The 22,303-nt window shown below is 37.2% G+C and overlaps 1 protein-coding gene across 3 annotated transcripts in view; it reads left to right on the forward strand.

Annotated features, from left to right (window-relative positions):
- The first annotated feature begins 273 nt into the window (after positions 1–273).
- IFIH1 (interferon induced with helicase C domain 1) overlaps positions 274–22,303 on the forward strand; it is a 52,642-nt gene continuing 30,612 nt past the window's right edge. For 2 of the 3 annotated variants that reach the window (XM_004674602.2, XM_012729382.1), the window contains exons 1-3: positions 274–1,099; positions 8,515–8,683; positions 12,438–12,584. In XM_004674602.2, coding sequence (XP_004674659.1) covers positions 644–1,099; positions 8,515–8,683; positions 12,438–12,584 — 772 coding nt within the window. In that variant the 5' untranslated portion in view covers positions 274–643. The remainder of the gene's footprint in view (positions 1,100–8,514; positions 8,684–12,437; positions 12,585–22,303) is intronic. The other variant, XM_012729378.1, reaches the window with a different exon arrangement.

The raw sequence follows: 22,303 nt of genomic DNA on the forward strand, positions 1-22,303 counted from the left end.
TGACTGTGGGAAGGAAGTGATTTCTGAGGCAGAAACTTCTAAGGAAGGCACAATGCTCACAGAAGAAGTATTGCAGGAGCAATGCAGTCTTGTTCGTTCGTGGGAGAGAGAATTCACTTTCCTTTTCTGTTTTCCTCAGTGCTCTGGCTGAAAGACTCTTATGAAAACTGATATGGTGACGCCTCCTGCCTCCCAGCCAAACAGACAAGCCTCCCAGCTGATTACTTAGAAAGTTTCTGAGAAGAGAAACGAAACTGAAACTAAGTCGGGCAAACTATAAAAACCGGCTGGCGAAAAGCTGAACTCAAAGTTCCTACCGAGTGTGCTGATGTGGGGGCGCCTGGGTCCCTGGTCGCAGCGCAGACGACAGAAAGTGCTGGGGTCGAGCCAGCAACCTTTGGCCTTCAGTCGCTGCATTCCGGGTCTGTGCCCCTCATCCTCCTCGGGCGGCCCACCTGCCAAGGTGAGATCTCACGCCAGTGAGCCAACCTAAGGATCTTGAACACAGCCTTGCTCTTCATCCAAGGCCCTGGCACTTTAACCAAACAGAAAGCCGCCGACAGCCGCTCTCTGTTACCTGTTGAGCAGAGAACAGCAAGAGGTTCTTTTTGGCAGAATCCCCTGCCTTCTCTGAGAAAGAAAGATGGCGAAAGAGGGGTATTCCACAGAAGAGACTTTCCGTTTCCTCATCTCATGCTTCAGGACCAGATTAAAGATGTGCATCAAGCTCCACTCCACTCTGGACTACCTGGACTTTTTGGATCCAGAAGACAAGGAGAAGATACGAAGTAAGGCCATGGTCAGTGGAGACATAGCGGCAGTTGAACTGCTTCTGACAACCTTGGAGAAAAAGGACTGGGGCCCAGGCTGGCCTAGGGTATTTTTAGAGGCCCTCCAGCAATCTGGCAGCACCTTGGCTCTGCTCTATACGGACCCTAACCTCACAGACTTGCCCTCTCCATCCTTTGAGACCTTTCATGATGAGTGTGTAAAACTGCTGAACCTCCTTCAGCCTACTGTGGTGCAAAACCTTCTGGTAAGCGATGTCCTGGATAAGTGTGTGGCGGTGACACTGCTGACAAACGAAGACAGAAATCGGGTAGGTGTCTGTTCTGATGGAGCTGGTCTTTGGACAGGTTTTGCAACTCTGTTTTGTTAACTCATTTACCTCCCTCCAGATTTTCTTAGTCATCTTTGAGTAAATCGTTTCTTCAAAATGAGACTATCTAGGCATGTGACATAATTTTGAAAATTTTCACTGAATAAGTTAAACAGGTGTTAACTCCACAATGACTACATATACTAATAGATAAGGTTTACTGAACACTTACTATGTACAGTTACTATCATCATTTACAATATCTATTATCACAGTTCATACTCATATTAATCCACTGAGGTGTTTAATGTTACTAACTCAGTTTGATGGATAGGGAGCCTGAGGCCAGATAAATAACTTGCCTAAGATCACCTAGCAAATCCACTGCAGAGCTAGAGATTTAGGTCCAGACGGTGTTGAATTTTATTTCTCATCTAAAATAGTTCCATAGACCAAAGAAAAGCAAACCATGACCTATGGGCTAATTCCAGTTTGCTACTGGTTTTACAGATGTGAAGATTAACAATGGCTTTAAGATTTTTAAATTTTCAGTCTTTATAAAGGAAGTTTAATTGGAACACAGCCACGCTTATTCATTTACATACTATGACTTCTTTTATGTTTTAGGGACAGTTGAAAAGAGCCAGTATATCCCACAAAACATAAAATATTTATTATCTGGCCTCCTTTATTATACATTGTGCCATTTAATCTTAGTCCAAATGGAGGCTACACGCATGCACACACATACCCTTTTCCCACTTCTAAACAGCATTTTGACATTCTCTAGGAGAAAAAAGCTAGAGATAAGCCATTGAAGTTTTTATATAAGTAAAGTATTCTTTATAATGTGACATTTTGACAGGAAAAATAATATAAGGGACTTCACACTTTAATGAAATATTTGATTGTTCCTTGTTTGTCAGTGACTGAGAGCATACTGATATATAAAAATACTAACCTATTTGATTATGATTTATTCAAGGTTGTATGTCAAATATCTTATCTTCAAAGGTATGTTGGCAAATACATCCATGACTAAAAGCCAAAGACTGTCTACCATGCTATAACCTTGACATTTTCTTTCTTTCTCTTTGTTTTAGATTCACCAATTGTGTGTGCCCTCATTATGCTTTTCTGGGCATGGGTCTCACATCAGCCTGTGATGTGACTTAGTTTTTAGTGACTAAAGTTAATGTTCCTGGCTGTAGATCTGGCAGCCATAAGGCCTGTCCTAGGACCCAAGCATGCAACTCATTTTGATGACTGGTTTTCCCAACAAGTAAATTACTTTACACTGTTGTCTGTAACGTTTATGTAGTTTTGTGTATTGAGAACCTGCTAGAACGCATTATAGTAGTCCAGCTGGATATGACAAATGTGTACATCACTGTGGCAGAATCTTAATTTGGAAGACAGTATGCAGCCTTCAAGCCAGCTGGAGATGGAAGATGGCATTTCCAGCCACAGTAGCTGTTAGGAAGTCCAGAAGCAACAGAGTCCAGTAACACCACAAAGCTGTTTATGTTTGGTGGGTATGATGTCCCGATTGCCAGCGAAACAGCACTTCTCCTTATTTACTCTAAATACTTCTGCCTATCAGCATCACTTTTGTCTTGCCTGGATTGAATTTCCGCCAGTTAGATTTTATCCAAGTTCTTGATTCTGGCAAGCGTGGAGGCAGTTAACAGTATAGGATGCAAGGCATTTGACACACAGAAGATATAGAGTAAACGGACATTTGTGTACTGATAGCAACTAAGGCCAAAGCAACCCACACTCTCCCTCAGATTCATATTTCCCAGGAGGGTCCAAAGATAGAGAGCCATATATTTGAGGCTCTCTGAAGAAGAATCAAGTCTCTGTGATTTCTGCAGTACTTTTTGTACACATCATTTTACATGAATTATTGGTCTAAAAAAATAAGCTATAGTAGTAGAAAGGAAGCTCTAGATTTATTATAGAAAAATCTATGTTAATATGGGGTTCTATAAGGATGTTTGTCTTATAATAACACAATATAATGGGAATTTAGAATGAGAAGACCTGGATTTGAGATCTATGTTTCTTACAATATATGCATTTTATATGTTAAATAATTTGGGACCAAGATATTTAAGTTTGTTATCCTAAGTTTACCCATGAAAAGTGTACATAATAATTTCTCTTTACAGTCACAGTATTTAATTAACATGTCTAAGATCAAGTGCTTATGAAAACTTGATTAGTAATAAATATTTTGTATGATGATGTATTTTTGTTATCTTTTATTTCCATTTTCTTATGAATTTAAAGTTTCAGGGATTTGGTAAACTTTCCATGTTGAATTTGAGATCTCTGTTAATGATCTTGGATTTAAGTGTGACACTATGTCTTTCAACTTTAAGATCTCATAAACTAGCCAAGATGAGGGAGAAGGCTGGTTCTTCATATATATATTGATAGGTTGATTAAATTTATTTTGAAAACATTGTCTGGAATAAAAGATGAGAACAGATGATATAAGGGATTGCCTTTCAGTTTAAATTAGTGTTTTACTGAGTAATCAGTACTTCTAAAATGAAATGAAATCTTTTACTCTTTTTCTGTTTTCCACAGGCAGTTTCTATTTGTGCTTTTTTTTTTTAAGGTTTATTTATGCATACAGAACTGGGGTATAGGCCAGAGGTGCAAGGGGCGGTGAGACAACTCACCAGAGTCAAAGTGGAGAGTGTTGAAGCACACTGCTGAGGGGAGAAGCGGGTGAGACAGTAGAGGTCTGCTGTGCCATGTGGGTCACCTCCTGGGTGGTGGATTGAACCTGTGTGGCTCAGCTGACTGCTCAGTGCTGCGCTTTAACTCGTTGTGCCACCAGGGAAGGCCCTGTGCTGTTATTTTAATTTAGCCTTGCAGTTTCTACCTCCCAACCCCTGCCTCCACATATATCAGAGTTTCTGCATATAATCCCAAAGTTAATTTTGCATCCAGCAACTACCCAAAGAAATGTACTTAATTGAATGTTTGATTGATGGATGGATGGACATTTATTTTAAATTTATCCAATGACACCTTTGTACCAAACCCTAGGTTAGTGATGAAAATAGTGGAGATTATTGTAGATGTTGCCACTGTTTTCATGGAGCTACTATTGCAGAGTTAATCAACTTTCATTCTTCCAACCAATAGTTAAACAAATCTATTTTATGTGAGGTATTAAGTAAACACTAAACATTCCACAATATACAGGAGTTGCCTTATAAATCATTCTAGTAGAATGATCCCTAATAGTACCCTGCTCTGACCTCCTCCTGTTTTAAGATGCTTAGTGACATATTGGTATATCCATTTCCTCTGAAAATGATAATATGGACATTTTTATTGTGTTTTAATACCAATCTGAACAGCTGAAGAAGTGTACCTGATTCAGCCCTGGCCAGGTCAATGCATTAAACACCTGTAGTCTTAGAAATTCCTATACATCTTTCATTTACATAAAAGAACCAGAGATATCAGCTAGAAACCATATCCAATTTCCCCTACATGAGGTTTAACACTTCCAGTTCCACTTTTCCTGTCTGTCCTCACTCACAATAGTTTCAGATAATGGGGTAGATAAGAATTTTATTGTAAGAGAAAGCACTAATAGAAATAGTTATGTCAATTTGTCAAAATATACTCACTTGACAAGAATATTAAATTTTCATAAGAAACCTGTTCTGTAAAATTCTTTCTTTATTTATTTTTTTAAAGATTTATTTATTTGTACATACAGAACTGGGGTACAGGCCAGAGGCTCAGGGGCGGTGAGAGGCTTCACCAGAGACAGAGTGGGGAGCAGAACAGGCAGATCAACGAAGTACACTGCTGAGGGGAGCAGCGGGCCGGTCAGGAGAGGTCTGCCTCGCCATGTGGTCACCTCCGGAGCAGGCGGGGATCGAACTCATGAGGAAGTGGCTTTGGCTTCTTAGTGCAGTGCTTTAACCCGCTGCGCCACCAGGGAGGGCCTAAAATTCTTTATTTTTAACACAACTTTCTGATTTATTGGTGTATTTGTCCTCCAGATAGAGAGACCAACCACATTCTCATAAATTTTATTAGAGTACATTGCTATAGTTGTTCTATTTTATTAGTTATCTTTAGGCGTTTACTGTGCCTAACTTATAAATTAAACTTTATCAGCTTATATGGGCTTCGCTACTATCTGAGGTTTTAGGAATCCACTGAGGATCTTGCTACTATCCTCCATGGTGAAGGGAAACTACTGTACTGAGAGCTGTGCTCTGCTGTATTCACTATCCACCATTATATCTAAAGTTATGATGAGGAGAAGAAACATTTTTATCAAATTACATAATTGTGTTGGCAAGCCAATCCTTAATGGAAATATCATTGATTTCTTCACTGATTTCTGCTGGCAGGAAAAACATGCATAAAATATTTTATGATATTAAAGTACTGAATTTTACTACTCAAAAATTCATATTTGTTTTTTATTCCACGAATTATTAACAATGTATCTATGAACATACTTCACTTCAGATTCAGAGAAAATGTATAGTGCAAGAATAACATGAAGGAGAATCATTATGACGCCTTTCGCAGTCTTAAGTCTAATAAATCACCTGCAAGAACTTCACTAATTGAGTGTTTATATCTATTGAGATGAAATATCTTTACTAGGTTTTAAGACACAAGTTTCAAAAAACAAAAAAATGTATGTAGTTGCTTCAAAAGGAATTGATGTACTTTCTAGCCCACAGATTGGGACGACTTCTTAAAAGTTCAGAATCTTGAAGAAGCTACTTAGAAATTGCACACGTATTGTATAAAATTCTACATTCAAATTATAAAAACACTTGTGGGAAATAATTTTATACTGATCTTCAAGTGCTGAACTTAGTAAATACAAAACAAGCTTCGCAAGTAGAAATTCTACAGTAAAAATTAACTAATTAATAGTTGAACACTCAGTAGATCTAATATACTCAGATTTTCAATAAAAGTATATACTACATTGTCTCGTTATTTTTAGAGAGATTCTTTCTGAATACTTCTGTCAACTTTTTAAAAAGTTGATTAAAGGATGAGGTAATTAAAAATGAGAATGTATTTCAAAGAAGATGCTGATACCAGTGTTATATAATATCTTTAACTAGTATTGTCCAAATTAGCAGATAATAATAAAGATATCACAGATACCTGAGAAGACAAAGTATTTTCACTAGGGTATTAATGCAGTTGGGGAAAAAGAAGGAAATAAGGGAAAAAATTGCTTAGAAAATGTCTTGTGGGAGATGGAAGGACAGCACCTAAAATTTACTAGGTCCAAGTAGTCATTTCAACCACTTCTTGCCAGAAAATGAAATAAAAATTGGAGATAATTACTTATATTATTGTTTAGAAAGGCCTCTGAAGCCACAGTATCTGGGACTAGATTCTACTTCTCCCACTTAATTGGCCTTACTTTGAGAGATAATGGGGCCTTTCTGTGCTTGTATTCCTGTTCTGTAAAGTGAGTTAATATTGGCACCTTCTTGGGTTGCTAGTTTATATATTCAAAGACTTGATAATCTTATTATCTTTCAGCTAATAAAATTGAAGTATCCTTCAGGTAGAAATTCAGGCTGCACATTTATGTGCTAAATAGTGTCCACTGGTAAATGCTTTTTCCCACCCATAATAATAATAGAATAGCTTCATTTATAGTAATAAATTTGTGCCAGATATTGCTTTAAATATGCAAGTACATTGCTGACATTAAAATGTGTGGGATATACTTACACAACTAGAAAATACATACATTTTAAAGAAATATCCACTCTAGTTAAGCAATCCAAATTATACATATTGTTCATATTGAGATGAGTGAATGTTGAGAAATAACTAAATCAGAATTCCCTTTTAAAAAAGGTTTATTTGTATTTATTTATGCATATAAGAACTGGAGTGTAAGCCAGAGATCTGGGGGGTAAGAGGATACACTAGATAAAGAGTGGGGAGTTGGGAGCAGAACAGGCAGATGTACTGAAATACGCTGCTGAGGGGAGCAGCGGGGGGTGACAGGAGAGGTCTGCTGTTCAATGTGGGTCAGCTCCCTGTCTGAAGATCAAACTCAGGCCACAGTAGCTGGTGATAGCTTGATAGCTCTGAGACATTAACCTGTGTGGCACCAGGGAGGCCCTAGTAACTAATTTGGAATTTCTCATCTACACTACTGAATAAAATTCTGCAATATTTTTAAAGTCTTTGGTCTCCCAAGTAAGATGTATCAGAATCATTTGAGGGAAGATCCAAGATATCAAAGCTCCATAGTGGATACTGACCTCCCACTAAAACGGAGAAAACTTGAAATTGTGTTTTAGTTCCCTCATTTTACATGGATAGATACTAAGGCCCAGAGAGATAGCTATCCTATCTAATTGCTTTCTGGGCTAAATGTGGTTTGTATTTGTCTTCTTCAAATGTTTGGTGCTGTATTAAGACCTGGGAAAGTCACTGTGATAGTAATGACTACTCTTTTGATACACTTTTAATGGGATTTGCTGATTGATGTAAAGGGAAATAAAATTAAAGCTAAAGGTTGTAATAAATGGATATAGAAATAATTCTTCCTAAACTTTAAGACAGGAATAGATATCAAAATATGATATTAACTAGACATAAAGGTAAGAAAGATATTATAACAAATAGAGAGTACAAATATTAAAGAAGCAAGTACATAAATATACAATAGTAAATAACTTCATGATAATGGGGAAGAATGAGGAGTCAGATATGAAATGAACTGAAAAGAAATAGCAAGCCCTTAATACATGGTAAGAAGCTGATACGAACAGGCTTAGTGTGGCTAGAAATTAAAGACACTCCTTATTCATAATGCCTGAGTTAAAACATTTATTTCTTGGGCCCTCCCTGGTTGTGCAGCAGGTTAAAGCGCTGCACTGAGAAGCTTAAACTACTTCCGCGTGAGTTCCATCCCCGCCTGCCCTGGAGGAGATTCACATGGCAAGGCAGACCTCTCCTGACCGCCCACTGCTCCCCTTAGCAGTGTACTTCATTGATCTGCCTGTTCTGCTCCCCACTCTGTCTCTGGTGAATCCTCTCACCCACCGCATCTCTGGCCTGTACCCCAGTTCTGTATGAGTAAATAAATAAATCTTTAAACAAAACAAAACATTTATTTCTTAAGCATCAGGCTCAAATAGCTCAGTGGCAAAAAACCAAGCATATTTAAAAGAGTGTTTTACCCTAAGATCCTCCTCCCCAGCCCCCACCCCCAGAATCTGGAATTGCTACAAGTTGTATTGTTTAATGTTTGAATACAAACTTTTATTTACATGCATGCTTAATTGCTAAATATTTCAGAAGACTAGTTCCCTTTTTAACTTATTTACTAGATATTTGATCTTTAATTCTCCTTTGTTTCATTAAAACAGATTATTGCAGCAGCTATGCATGGAAATGAATCAGCTGCAAGAGAGCTACTGAGAAGGATCGTGCAGAAAGAAAACTGGTTTTCAACTTTTATGATGGTTCTGAGGGAAACAGAAAACCACAAAATTGCGAATGAGTTAACAGGCACAACCTGCTTTGAAAGCAGTACAGGTATTTCTGATTTCACTAAGAATAGTGTGTATACTTTGTTCTTGGTAATTGAGAGTTTAATGAGATTAGAGATACAATGCCCAAAACTAAGATATTTAGAATGAACATTTCAAAACTGGGAAGGGTCTGAGATACCACCTATTTTATATCCTATATAAATGAGGAAAAGATAAACTTACCAAAGACTACAAAACTCAGCAAGCTAAGCTAGACTCCTAGTTGAGCTCTAGTTAGCAGTTGACTCCTAGTTAACACTCCTTCCTCTTCCCATCCCTATTTAAGAAACAAGGTGGTAGCCAGAACTATTTATCAAGATCATATTAACTTTGAATAGACACAATTTCATTGGAAGAAATTGATTAACAAAAGCTTTAAATGAGTTGTACTCATTTTAGCTTATTTTGCTGCTATTCATGCGGTCATTCTGTTATTTGGTTAACATTTAATGAATGCCAGTTATGTGCCAGACACTATTCTAGACACTAGGAAATTTTGCCTCAGGTCATCTAAGTATATTAGAAATATCTGACTCTTGAAAATCAAAAGACCTCATCTTATCCATCCTTTAAATAAGTGGTACCTGTCCATTTTACTGTTGTGTTCAGTGAGTTACACTTGTTTAGGAAAAAGTTTAGAAGATGTGCTCCAACTTCCTTACATAAACCACATGCCTGGAAATATTTCTTGATAAGATATATTTTTTTAAAGATTTATTCATTTTTGCATACAGAACTGGGGTACAGGCCAGAGGCTCAGGGGCGGCGAGAGGCTTCACCAGAGACAGAGTGGGGAGCAGAACAGGCAGATCGAGGAAGTACACTGCTGAGGGGAGCAGCGGGCGGGTCAGGAGAGGTCTGCCACGCCATGTGGTCATGTCCCGGGCAGGCAGGAATCGAACTCATGCAGAAGCGGCTTTAGATTCTCAGTGCTGTGCTTTAACCCACTGCGCCACCAGGGAGGGCCAGATATTTTTAAATTCCACTTTATACAAGTGCCTTGCCAGAAATTTGAGATTTATCAAATTGCAATTCTTTGAACAATCTAAGAGCATATATAATAAAGATCATGCAATGCTGTGTTGTAACCCATCACACACCCATCACATACACCTAACTATTTGCTGTGCTTTGTATCATGACTATGTCTTTTAGTATGTGTTTCCAAATAGTTTTAGGAACTAGTTTATCCACATTCTCTCAGTCCATACACATTTACTGGCCGGCCAAGGACAAGTACTTTATAAAGGAGAGAAAGATTTTGTGAAAAGAAAAAAAAAAAAAGGTTAACAATCCAATACCCTTTTCTCTCTTCCTGGTCCCAGGCAGGGTCCTTTCAGAGTCAGGGATCTCCCTCTTTAGTTCAACAGAAGATGTTGCACAGATAGGTGAGTTCTTACAAGGGCAGAGAGGGGAACAGATATGGGTCTATAAGCTTCCATTGAGGGCTGGAGGGGAAATGCAGTCCCTGCGTGGGGCTCAGAATTCTTATACTTGCCCCTGTCTCTCCCTGACCAACTTATTCCAACAAAGTAGGCCTTGACATTTCCTCTGAATGTCTGGTCACAGTAGTCAGAGATGTAAGTGTTATTTGCAGAAGAAATAACCTTATTAGAGGAATCTAGAAATTTTCTGGCAGGCCTTATGACCAGAACAAATTTAAATGTGATTATATTTGTGGTTAGGAGCTATGATGAACTAAATTATATCCCCATGAAATTCATAGGTTGGAGCTGTAACCAATTAGGGTCTCGGGAGCTCCTTCAGGTGGAATAATGTTGGAAGGTGGGTACTCATCTGATTCACCTGATAGGATGGTGGCCTTACAAGGAGAGGAAGAACAATCTCTGTCTCTCATTACACTGTTAGAGGACACAATAAGGTCACCTTCTGCCACTTAACAGTGAAGCTTTCACCAGTTACCAAACTGCTAGCATGTTGATATTAGACTTTCTTTTTTTTTTAAGAGTTATTTATTTATGCATACAGAACGGGGGTACAGAACAGAGGTGCAAGGGGGTGAGAGGATTCACCAGAGACAGACTGGGGAGCAGAACAGGCAGATCGATGAAGTACACTGCTGAGGGCAGCAATGGGTGAGACAGGAGAGGTCTGCCACGCCATGTGGGTCACTTCTGGGGCTGTGGATCGCACTGAAGCTGCTGTGGCCAGCTTGCAGTGTTTTGCCTCAACCCTCTGTGCCACCAGGGATATTAGACTTTCAATGTCCAGAATTCTAAGAAAATAAATTTATGTTTATGCTGCTTGTGGTAGCTTGTTAGGGTGGCAAGGGCAACTAATACAGGAGCCTTAGTGCAGAATCCTAAACCCACTGCAAGCTGGTTCCTTCAAGTCCTCGGACATGAGGCTTTGGCTAGAAACTTTTGTGGTCTATGACTCAGTTTACTCCCCTCTGGTGGGGGGATAATATTTTGTTATCCAGGATTATTCTTAGGGTTAAACAATTGAGTTAATTCCTTACATGAGAAGCACAAAATAGTCGACTATGTTTATAAACCCCAGACGTACTTATTAAGTAGCCATATACATTGTTAAGATGTCAGCCAAAGACAACGTCCAAAGCCGCGAGTTTTCTTGAGGAAATTCTTCACACACAGAGTAAATGTTCCTCCTGTTTCCTCTGATGGGTAAATCCAAAATTAATAAGACACTAGGCTCCTCTGGCAGATGATAACTTTAGAAGAGCAGAAACTCTCCTTTTGCTCTGTAATCCACAAAGGCCCTTGAGAAAACACTCAATACATGTGGTTGAAGGAAGAATGGTTGGGAGCAATGGAGGGAAGGAGAAAAGAAAGATATAGAATATTTCATTGAATTAAAAAAAAGACCTACAAAAATTCAGATTACTTGAATTTAGGCTGACATTAAAGCATATGTACATCTCATGTAGAACTCACAGCGAAGAACAAAATGGCACGAGCACAAGCTAAAGAAAAACTCCGACCACATTTGCATTTCCATTAATTCAGCCTTAAATGTAACTGTATCACTGAATAAGTGGCTTGCTTTAAAAAGGTGATGGTCAAATAAGAAATCATCTTAGTTATCTTGTGATTAACATAATACTACATAGTCTTTTTAGAAGAAATTTAGCACATTACAAGAGAATTACCCACTGTGTTCATAGTGAAAATAAAAATACTGTGTCATAACAAAAAACATGTTCCAAGTCTTTCAAAATGTCAAAGTACTGAAGTATATTCAGGCAAATCTCTACTTGGGACAAGATAACAATAACAGCTGTTTATATTGTGTGCAAATTTGCATTGTAATACAAATTACATTCTATTTAGAATCACAAAGTGCACATAAGGAGAGGTAAATGTGTAACTCCCAAAAATCAACTTAAAAAAAATAATTATTTTCGGGCCTTCTCTGGTGGTCAGCCGGTTAAAGCACAGTACTAAGAAGCTAAAGGCACTACAGCATGAGTTCGATCCCCACCCCGGGGGGTGACCCACATGACACAGCAGACCTTTCCTGACCTCCCCCTGCTCTCCTCAGCAGAGTACTTTGTCAGCGGTCCTGTTCTGCTCCCCCTTCTGTCTCTGGTGAATCCTCTCACCGCCCCTGAACCTCTGGTCTGTACCCCAGTTCTGTATGCATAAATAAATACATCTTTAAAAAAAATAGTTCTTTTCAAATAAATATTAGAATTCTCATTTCATTTTTAAAAATACTGAGAACAGTTATGTATATTATAAAAACTTGCATTGTACTTTTATTTATATTCATAGAGACCAAGAATTTATCACCAGAAGATGGCTCCAAAGTTCAAATGCCATACCTTTTGGCCACAGATCAGCCCAATCCAGAGGAAGACAACCAGCACATGGAGAATAATTCACTGGAATCATCTACTGCAAATTCTTCTCTAGTTCTAGGTACTTGGGATATAACCATGTCACTTTACATTCTCTTATTACTACTTGCAGATAAAACAGTTGGTGCTTGATGACATCCAGGTCTGTTAAACAGAGGGAGAAAATTTGGGCTTTGGGATTTTGTGAGCATTTTAATTAAAATAATAATCTTAGAGTGGTTTCGATTAAAATAATTTTCTTGGGCCCTCCTTGGTGGTGCATCAGGTTAAAGTACAGCACTTAGAAGCTAAAGCACTTCAGTATGAGTTCGATCCCTGCCCTAGGGGTGACCCACATGGCACAGCAGACCTCTCCTGACCCTCCCGCTGCTCCCCTCAGCAGTGTACTTCGTCAGTCGACCTGTTCTGTTCCCCACTATGTCTCTGGTGAATCCTTTCACTGCCCCTGAACCTCTGGCCTGTACCTCAGTTCTGAATGCATAAATAAATAAATCTTAAATAATAATAATAATAATTATCTCACAAAAAAAATGTTTTCAGAACTGATACGGTATTAATATTTTTCAAATATGCACACATTGGTCCAATTTTGCTGTATGGCTCTTAGAAATATTATAATCATGCCTGATATTTCATGGCTTTGAAAGTGCTTTCAGAAATACTAATTAATTTGTTTTGTCAAAGTTCTGAAAATTAAATACTATAAATATATTGAATTAAAAAAAAAGACCTATAAAAATTCCAATTACTTGAACTTTCCCTTTTTACCCTATGTTATAGACTGGGGTGTCTCAGAGATTCTGCTGAATTATAAACTAAATCATAAGCTATAGAAAGAACACAGAGGTGATGTGAAAGTTTCAAGAATGAAGTTGACTTGAGCGCTAGTAGTCAGTTGGTGTGAAGCCTAAGAACCAACATGTTTACCTTTTGATACGATATAATGAAAAATTAGTTCTCCTAATATCCCCATGATAGGAAATTCTGTCCTCTTCTCTTCTCCTGCAAATTGCCACATTCTATTTTCACAAGTAATCATTTGGGTGTTGGTAAATGTTTAGCAAATTATCTGCCTGGGGCAAAGGAAAAGGTCCTAATTTATTGCACTTGCCAATCTCCATAGTGTAAATATTCCCAGTAAGACTGATTTCAAGCTATTAATGTAACAACACTGAAAACAGAATTAGGGAAGAGATGCATAGTAAGTCATCATTACACAGCATTTCCACCCTGCAGATCAACGACATAAATAAAGCCTCATCATAAATAATAGCAACATCTGGTAAAACGATTAGGAAGTGAAGACTTTTAAGCAACCTTTTCCTTTATTTTTATATAATTTATTGAACTTTCAGTTTTTATGACTTGATTACTTTAATAAATGTACTTAACAGCTGCTGAAAATTTAACAGTTGGTTCTTGTGAGGCAGTGTAATCTGACTCTAGCAGACCACTGCAAACTTTACTACTTTCTACATTGCATTGCAGCAATGTCCAGTTTGACTGTAAGAACTTGTATCAATTTATGTGTCTAAAACTGTATAGGACAACATCTGTTGTCCCCAAGTCTCCAATGTAAAAGTGGATCATATTATTTTCAAACTTTACCATTTTCGTATTTTGTTACTTCAATTTAAACTTTTTGATTTTTTAGTTTTAGTTTTTGTTTTTTTAAGATTTATTTATTTGTGCATGCAAAACTGGGGAACAGGCCAGAGGTGCAGGGACGGTGAGTGGATTCACCAGAGACAGAGGGGGGAGGTGAGGGGAGCAGCAGGTGAGACAGGGGAGATCTGCCGCGCCATGTGGGTCAGCTCCCTGGCTGGGGATGGAACTCATGTTGCAGTGGCTTTAGCTTTATAGTGCTGCACTTTAAAACGTTGCATCACCAGGGAGGTTCCCCACTCTTGGTTTCTGTTCACTACTTTCATTTCAAATGTTTATCAAACTCTTGTCACATGCTAAGTAATTACTGTCCAATACTGTATATGTAAGTGAGGGGTGACATGAGGGGGCAACATAACACCAGTAACTTCTGCCCCCACATAACTTTCAAGCGCTAAGTGTGTCAACCAAATAGTGTCACTCTTTAGGTACTGAGTAAGTGCTATTGGCAGCAATGCAGTAAGTGGTATGACTGTGTATGTAAATGTGTGTGTGTGTGTGCGTGCACACATGTGGATAGTAACCTGCTCAGTCATCTGAGAACCCATGCCATTGAAAGACTGCCAATCTTCTAGTCTGAGATCTCCATGCTGTTGACTTTCTTCCGTGGATTTGGGAACAGTTAGTCCAGTTAGTCCAGTCCATGCTGGCCCTCTCCAGATCAGTAACACAAGGAGACTTATTTAGGATAACAGCAATGCCTTTGTGTTAGGTCTTAGACATCGCTGCTGATAGATGCGATGAGGTATGCCAAGCGCCTGCCCACTTTCTCATTGCTCTTCAGAGAAAAGAATTGTGAATATAAATAATGATTAAAGTGCCATTAGCCCAGAGATATTATTGGAGTTGTTTTGATTGAAGTTTTGCTGCAGAATTTAAAATGTAAAATAAAATGTAGAAGGATTTTGAGTATGTTGGCATTCAGTGACAGAATGATCAAAATACATGTGGAGGCATTCCATGGTCTTTAATATGCTTTTGCATAATTCTGTTCATATATCTTATTGATATTGATAGTGTATAATCTTTTGAATTCTATTCATTGAATTCTAATAGATTGGATACAAATTTTATTTTAAGTTCTAATATATTGGATACAAATTTCAAATATAGTTACCAAAGCAGCATTGAAAGAAACTTATTATTTAAACTGTACATATTCTATATGTTAGAATTTTCATATGCAGAAAGAAAACAGTGACTCAAATTATTTCTAATTTTAAATAAATTTTTCTCAGTGTCTATTTCTGAAAGAGTTTCTAAATTTTTATTCAGTGTGTAGTAGTCTTGGTGTCAACAAAATTAATTTTTAATAATTTGAATTCAATATAATTTATTTATTGCTTGGTGACCCTTTTTACTTCTTAATATAAGACACACTGCCGTTAGTAAGAGCTGCCCAACTTAACACCAATTTTAATCACATCTCTCTTTTACCCTAAGAAATATCCAGGGGATATTTCTGGAGAAAGATTTCCTGTTGCCTTCACCTTATGGGCTGGCATTTCTTCTTTTTCTTCCCCTAAATTTCTTCTCATTAGAAAGTGGTTAAAATACAAAAAGAGGCATTTTTTTTTTCAAAAATTTTTGTTGTTTCTTCAATTTTTTTGTAAAAATTTTTTTTCTCTTTTTTCAAATTAACTTAATAACCTCTAAAGCCTATCTCAATAGTTTCCAGATTATTAGTAGAAGGATTTTAGTGGTGGAGATACAGTTCTGCTTTGTGAAGGCACTGGAGAGCTTTACCAAGAAATTATTGGAAAGCTTGGGGTTTCTCTGAATCAAACATTCTCAGAAAACAAGAGTGAGACAAAAGCTCTCATTTTCTTCTATTAAAAGTAATTTAATTTTAGGCCCTCCCTGGTGGCACAGAGAGCTGGAGCACAGCACTGTGAAACTGGCCTCAGCTGCTTCAGTGTGAGTTTGATCTTTCCTGACAAGGAGCTGACCCACATGGCTCCACAGACCTCTTCTGTCTAGGCTGCTGCTCCCCTCAGCAGGGTAATTTGTTGATCTGCCTCTTTTGCTCCCCACTCTGTCTCTGGTGAATCTACTCATTGCTCCTACACCTCTGGCCTGTATCCCAGTTCCGTATGCATAATTTTTTTAAAGAAATTTAATTTTAGAAAATACTCAGCTATTTAGAATTTTAGTTCTATAGAATTGGTCATCCAGTCAATTTTAATTGCTACTCTAATTTTGTCACAAGTGAGTTATTATTTTACATCAACTTTTTCCTTTATTTATACTATTTTAGCAATTGATGACATATAAGAATATAAAATTAAGGCAAATAGTAAAACTAATTAAAATGTACTGTATTTCGAATAAACTTACTTTGATTCAAGGTTCTATATAAACTGCCAACTTTTGCTCTATTTTACCTATTCGTGGTGTTAACTAGAGCATGGCGATACCCCATGTTGACCACCAGAGGGCGCCTTTACATTTAGAAAGAGAACAGCATTTCACCGTTCCTGTGTGGAAGATTAAAGTGACAGTTTAAGAGTGTGCCATGTGTGACTGTATAGTGCGCATGACTGTGAATGCATGTGTATATTTTGATTTATATATTCGTTCACGTGAAGATTTTAAAATTCCACCCCAGCTAATGAGCTTACCAACCTGCTTGTTTTCAGACTTTAATACCTTCTTTTTCATATTCCCCCATATGTTCTACTCCTTAGGTTTATCCGGTGACATTATGCTTTGGAATATATTGTGGATATATTTTGCATAGATCATGTTCTGTAGGAGGGGTTTAAAAATTGACCTTTATAAAACAGCCTCCTTCTCCCTGGTCCAATCTGTTATAGCACTTTTTTGTTGTTGTTTTGTTTTGCCTTTTTATAGACCAAAGTCCAATCTTAGATTTGGTCTATACTAATTTCTGTAAAAATGTCACAAAATTTATCCTTGCACTTGAAACCCAGAATAATGCTGGATGGCACTAACCTCTAGAAACCAAAAGATTTTTTAGAATCTCTAGAAATAAATCCCACAGAGCATTTTCAAACTTAATGGGAAGATAAATGAAACAGTGGTATCAGTGAAGATTGGTCAGGATCACCCATACTATTACAGGATGTATTGTGAATTTATTATGAATTAAGATTGCTCTCCTATACTTCTGGATCTTTTTAAATTTAGTTATATTAACTACTGGAAACTGTAAGTACAAGTGAGGCAATGCAAAAGGCAGATATAAATTTGAGCTGAGAGAGAGAAAGAGATGCTGCCAATGTTGGTATCTGCTAAAGGACAATACAGCCCTGTAACTTTATTTAAAATCTGCCAGAAACAATGGGTCTTTTTTATGGTTTACAATTACTTAATAGTTTGAGGCTTTAAGTTGCCATTTATATCCAAGAATGAGAACATCATTATGTTGATGGAAAGAAATTTCCCTAAAATGTAATTAATACATGATGGCTATATGGTCACGACACCTTTTTTGGCTACCAACTTAGCTTTTTAGCAGAATTTTAACAAAGGCGCTGATTTGAATGTGAATTTGATATTAGACCTTACCTTCTCTATTTTGGCATGTGAGTGAGGACCAGAAGCCAGGAGCAAGTCATGTTAGGCACTGAAGTGTTTCCTCCCCCTCCAAACTTTATAATCCAGTTCCAGGAAATGAGCTACTGGTCCTGAAAGAGAAGATGTGATTTATTTTTGCAGATCAGGCACTATTAAAGGAGGAGGAGAGAAGACTTGTAAAAAAAAGAGACATAGAGAAAGTTACTGGAAAAGGGTGAGCCATGGCGCCTGAGGCTCACGGGTCCTGTGCTGGGGTGAACCTGTGGCAGATGACATCCCAGGTTACGTGCATCATGAGCAAAAGCGTTTGGGGTTTCAAAATGTTTGATGTGAGGAGTGTTGGTAATGGAGGGAGACAGGGATATATAGGTAATTTCTGTACTTTCCATCTTTCAATTTCACAGTGAACTTAACACAGCTATCAAAGAAAAAAAAAACGAAGCAAAAACTTAATCCAGTGAACAAGAAGCCCATCAAAATCCAGCTCTAGTAATTTCAGTAAAATTTTATCCAAAAAATGTAATTAGGGGAAGAGTTCGATTTGAGGGGATCATTTGCAGAGAAAGGTAATAGTAGAGAAGATTTATAATCGGGAAGAGTTAATGGGTTTCTCTAACTGTGATGTTTACAAATGTTTTCCTAAGAAAAAAAGAAATACTCTTAAAAGCTTTGTCATGCATTGCTTAGAAAATTGTGAGGTAGTGGTACAATGCAAGTGTAATCATCACAGATGAGATCGTAGAAAGTCCCTGAGGTGGTGATGGGGGTGGAACTAGATCACATTGACTTTCTGGCTCCACACAGTGATGTCATGCTGCTAAACTCATGGTCAAAGCCAGCTGTAGCGGGAATATTTACATCATGGAAACTGGAAAACACTTTCACATCATGTTCCTTTTTTTCTGTCAAAGTCAATTCTTTAACCAATTTCTGTAAACCCTTAACTGTATGTCTTCTTGTACTTTCCTCACACCTGATTAAGTCTGCTTAAATTGCTTAGTTCTTTCTGAAGGGTGCCTACCAGCCAAAGAAATTTCTAAGTCATCCTCTTCTATTTTGTCAGTCCTAAACCTTGTCATTGCCAAGATTTAACCACCGCCACCATGTGGTTGATCATTCCTAGTTACACTTTTTGCCTCTGTTAATGGCTGGCAATGAATGAATGGGTCATACTGCTGGAGATGGTTTTATAATTCTCCAATAACTGTCTTTCTATATTGAAACCCATATGCAAAGGCTCAAGGACACAGATAATAGAATGGATACCAATGTTCTTGCATGCGACCCAATTAAATCTTCCTGAAACAGTGCCACATAATAAATTCTATTCTATGAACAGCCATAGAGGTGCTGCATGGACAGCCATGTAGGTCTGTGGCTCTAGCATAGTTTCTCTCTCTCCATCTCTCTATCACTTTCTCTCTGGGGAACTCATTTCCTAGAAACTTGGATCCAGGAGAGAATATGCAAGGTGGGTGGAGGTGGCGTCTCTCCATTCTGCAGGAACACATGTTCCTTGGCACTGGGAGCAAAATCTGACAGACCAAAATGTGAGTGTGTGTGTGCATGCATGCACCACACACACTCACACACACACATACACACACACACAATTCATATACGTAGAGCTGAAAAATGAAAGTCATCTAATGCCTCTCAAAATATTAAGTGATTAAAAAAAAAAAAGAAATCTGTGTTGTCAAGAGTATCAAATGAGGACACTGAGAGCCCAGGTACTCTTTTTAGTGCCCATAAGTGCACATGCAGTTGAAAGTTTAGGGGTAGTTTTGACATTGCTTGCTGTGGGGATTTCAAATGAAACTAGAAGGGAGGTGGGAATAGCCAAAGAAAGGGGTGAAGCTAAAATGCATCAGGATTCAGAGGTAGAATAAACATAAAATTACCATGACCTATGAAATTTATACCTGGTAAGCACTTCTTCAGCAATAGTATCTGTGGTGCCCTTCTTTCAGCACACACAGAGGCCTCAGCCCTTTCCACTGCTCTCTGCTGTGATCCACATCACATTCTGCAAAGAGAAGGCAGAACTGCCTGAGGCAAGGGTTAAGAAAGGAGACATAGTCTGTGGCATGAAAAATGGGTCTAGGCTGAAAATGGGAGGGACACTACCTAGCAAAAATAGAACTAGCCAATTTATATCTTACCTAGCGAAGCTTAGGACTTGAGTTAAGTAAACAATTCTTATAAACTAACAGTTATAATAACATTTTCCAGCAGAGGGCATACTTTACATTGGAATAAATCTACAAAGAATCTTTGGAATAAATCTTCAAACAAGAGGGTTTTTTTTTTTTAATTTTAATCTGTAATTCTGGTTTCTAAATAAATTTTTTTTTAAGTATTTAAGGTCCAAACGATGTTACATATGAAACATCTTAGGTCCCAGTTAATAGCTCTCTCTGACTTATTAGTAAAATATTCAAGATGGGATTGTAAAATGAGGTGGTTTTTCCAATGGCATATGGAATGGTCTTAGACACTATCATTGTAAGCAAAGCTGTTCTTTTTTATGTTCTTTACAAATAGTTATTACAGAAAATTCGACTTTTAAGTGGATGAGTACAGTTTTCCTTTATTCCAATAGACTTTCAGATGAATAACTGCTTTTCTTTAACAGTTAGAAATTACCAGCATTTTCTAATCTGTTCTATAGCCAGCTTTGATATTTTTCCTAGAGGAAATGACACCTATAAAAAAGTTAACTTATTATATAACTCCAATATTCAAAGTCCTTTTAAGCAGCAACTTTATGAGAAATTTAAGATTAGTTTCTCTTCAGGGCTCATTGCCCTGATCTAAAAGAATCATTCTCACAATAACTGAGAAGTAAAAATTGCTATCTATATTTAACAATTTTTTAAACGTGATGGTACTTCTTATCAGCGGCCATGTTCCTATCTGGAGACCTGGTCTGTTTGACACCTTTAGGCTACCTAGAGTTCATGGCCGCACCCCGTCTTCACTTGGCACTATTTTTATCTGATATTTTAAAATCATGGACACATGACTTTACTTCTTAAGACATGAGTTCAGATTTACATACTGTGAAAAGTACAAAGAATGATACAAGATAATTCTGTGTAAATCAATTGCAGGAATTTTGGGTTTGAAAACTCATTAACTTGGTTTAATTTTGTCACAACATTAAGAACCTTCTTAATCTGGCTGTATGCATGTGTGCACACACGTGTGCATGTGTGCTGTGTATACATGTGTGTGAATGTGTGTGTGACTTAAATAGTGAATAAGGGGGAAATCTCTGTGGAAGACATTTTCAGTGTTATGGGAGAGACAATATATTTTCTTTTATTAGTAAAGTTATTTCCTTTAGTACTCCTACATCTATGAAATCCATAAACTACATCCAATGCATAAGAATTTGCTGCCTAGGAAACAAAATTATTTCTGTGTTTAAAAATTGGAGATTTAAATATCCTTAAAATGACAACAAAAATAGTTCGCTATATATTTACTTTTGTTTTCATAATGAGCTCTAGCAAAATTATTGTAAGTAATTTTGTTATACAAGGTTAGAAATGTTCCTCTTTTATTGGCGTGTAGAAAAATGTTTAAAATAAGTGTGGGTGTTTAAATTTAATGTAAAATAAATTTGGGGAAATCAGAAGTGTTAGCAAAATAAAATAATCTATGCTTTCTTGGAAAGATAAGCTGTTTTCAAGATTGATAGAATGTTTGCATTATAATGAAAATGTCATTATGCTTTTTAAACACTCAATTTTGCTTTCACTTAATACTATGGATACAGAATTTCTTGCTTCTTTACAGAGCTTCAGACAGATTATCAGCCACCTTTGCTGTCAGGAAGGAAATACTAAAATATTAGATTTGGATTTGAAAAATGGTGATTCCCAAGTTCTGCCCCATTCTAGCTATGTGACCTGGATAGATCATTTAATCTCTCTGAACCTTGGTTACTATGCTATAAAATTGAGGGTCTAATGTGTATCTACCATTTATACTAGGCCTGTGAAAGCACTGAGCTCAGTGTCTTAACACATTGCAGATTTGTTTGCAACATAAAAAAATAATAATAATAACTAGGTAATATACTTAATTAATAATATCCTATTTTGATGAAAATGTCTTTAATATTCATGAATTACTCATACACAGTGTAAAATAGCTTCCCCAGACTTTGTATATGTCAGAACAAAACTTGCAGAAAATCTTGACTTTATATACACAGAGTAGTTTTAAGATTATGGTTAACTGCTTGCGATTAGCAATTTAAATGAAAATCTAGTATAGTTTCCATTTCTCTTACACTTAGTGGGAAACTCAAAGAATACAGGGTTATATTTTAGATTATATTTGTTGGTACTTTTATTATTTTGGATATTGTCTGCAGTCCTCAATGCCACATATAAAACAGCAAATGAAAATCATGGTAAAATTTGTTTCTTTGCTCAAGAATTTTGGCCTATATTTCTAAATCCAGAATTATCCCCACAATGACATTTTCTGCATCTCATTTTATACCTTACCTTCTCCGTACAAATCATATTCTCTTTTCATCAGTACATCTGCCCAAAA

The sequence above is a fragment of the Condylura cristata genome, unplaced genomic scaffold (assembly GCF_000260355.1).
Source record: "Condylura cristata isolate star-nosed mole 26May11 unplaced genomic scaffold, ConCri1.0 scaffold00002, whole genome shotgun sequence".
In the NCBI taxonomy this organism is placed as follows: domain Eukaryota; kingdom Metazoa; phylum Chordata; class Mammalia; order Eulipotyphla; family Talpidae; genus Condylura; species Condylura cristata.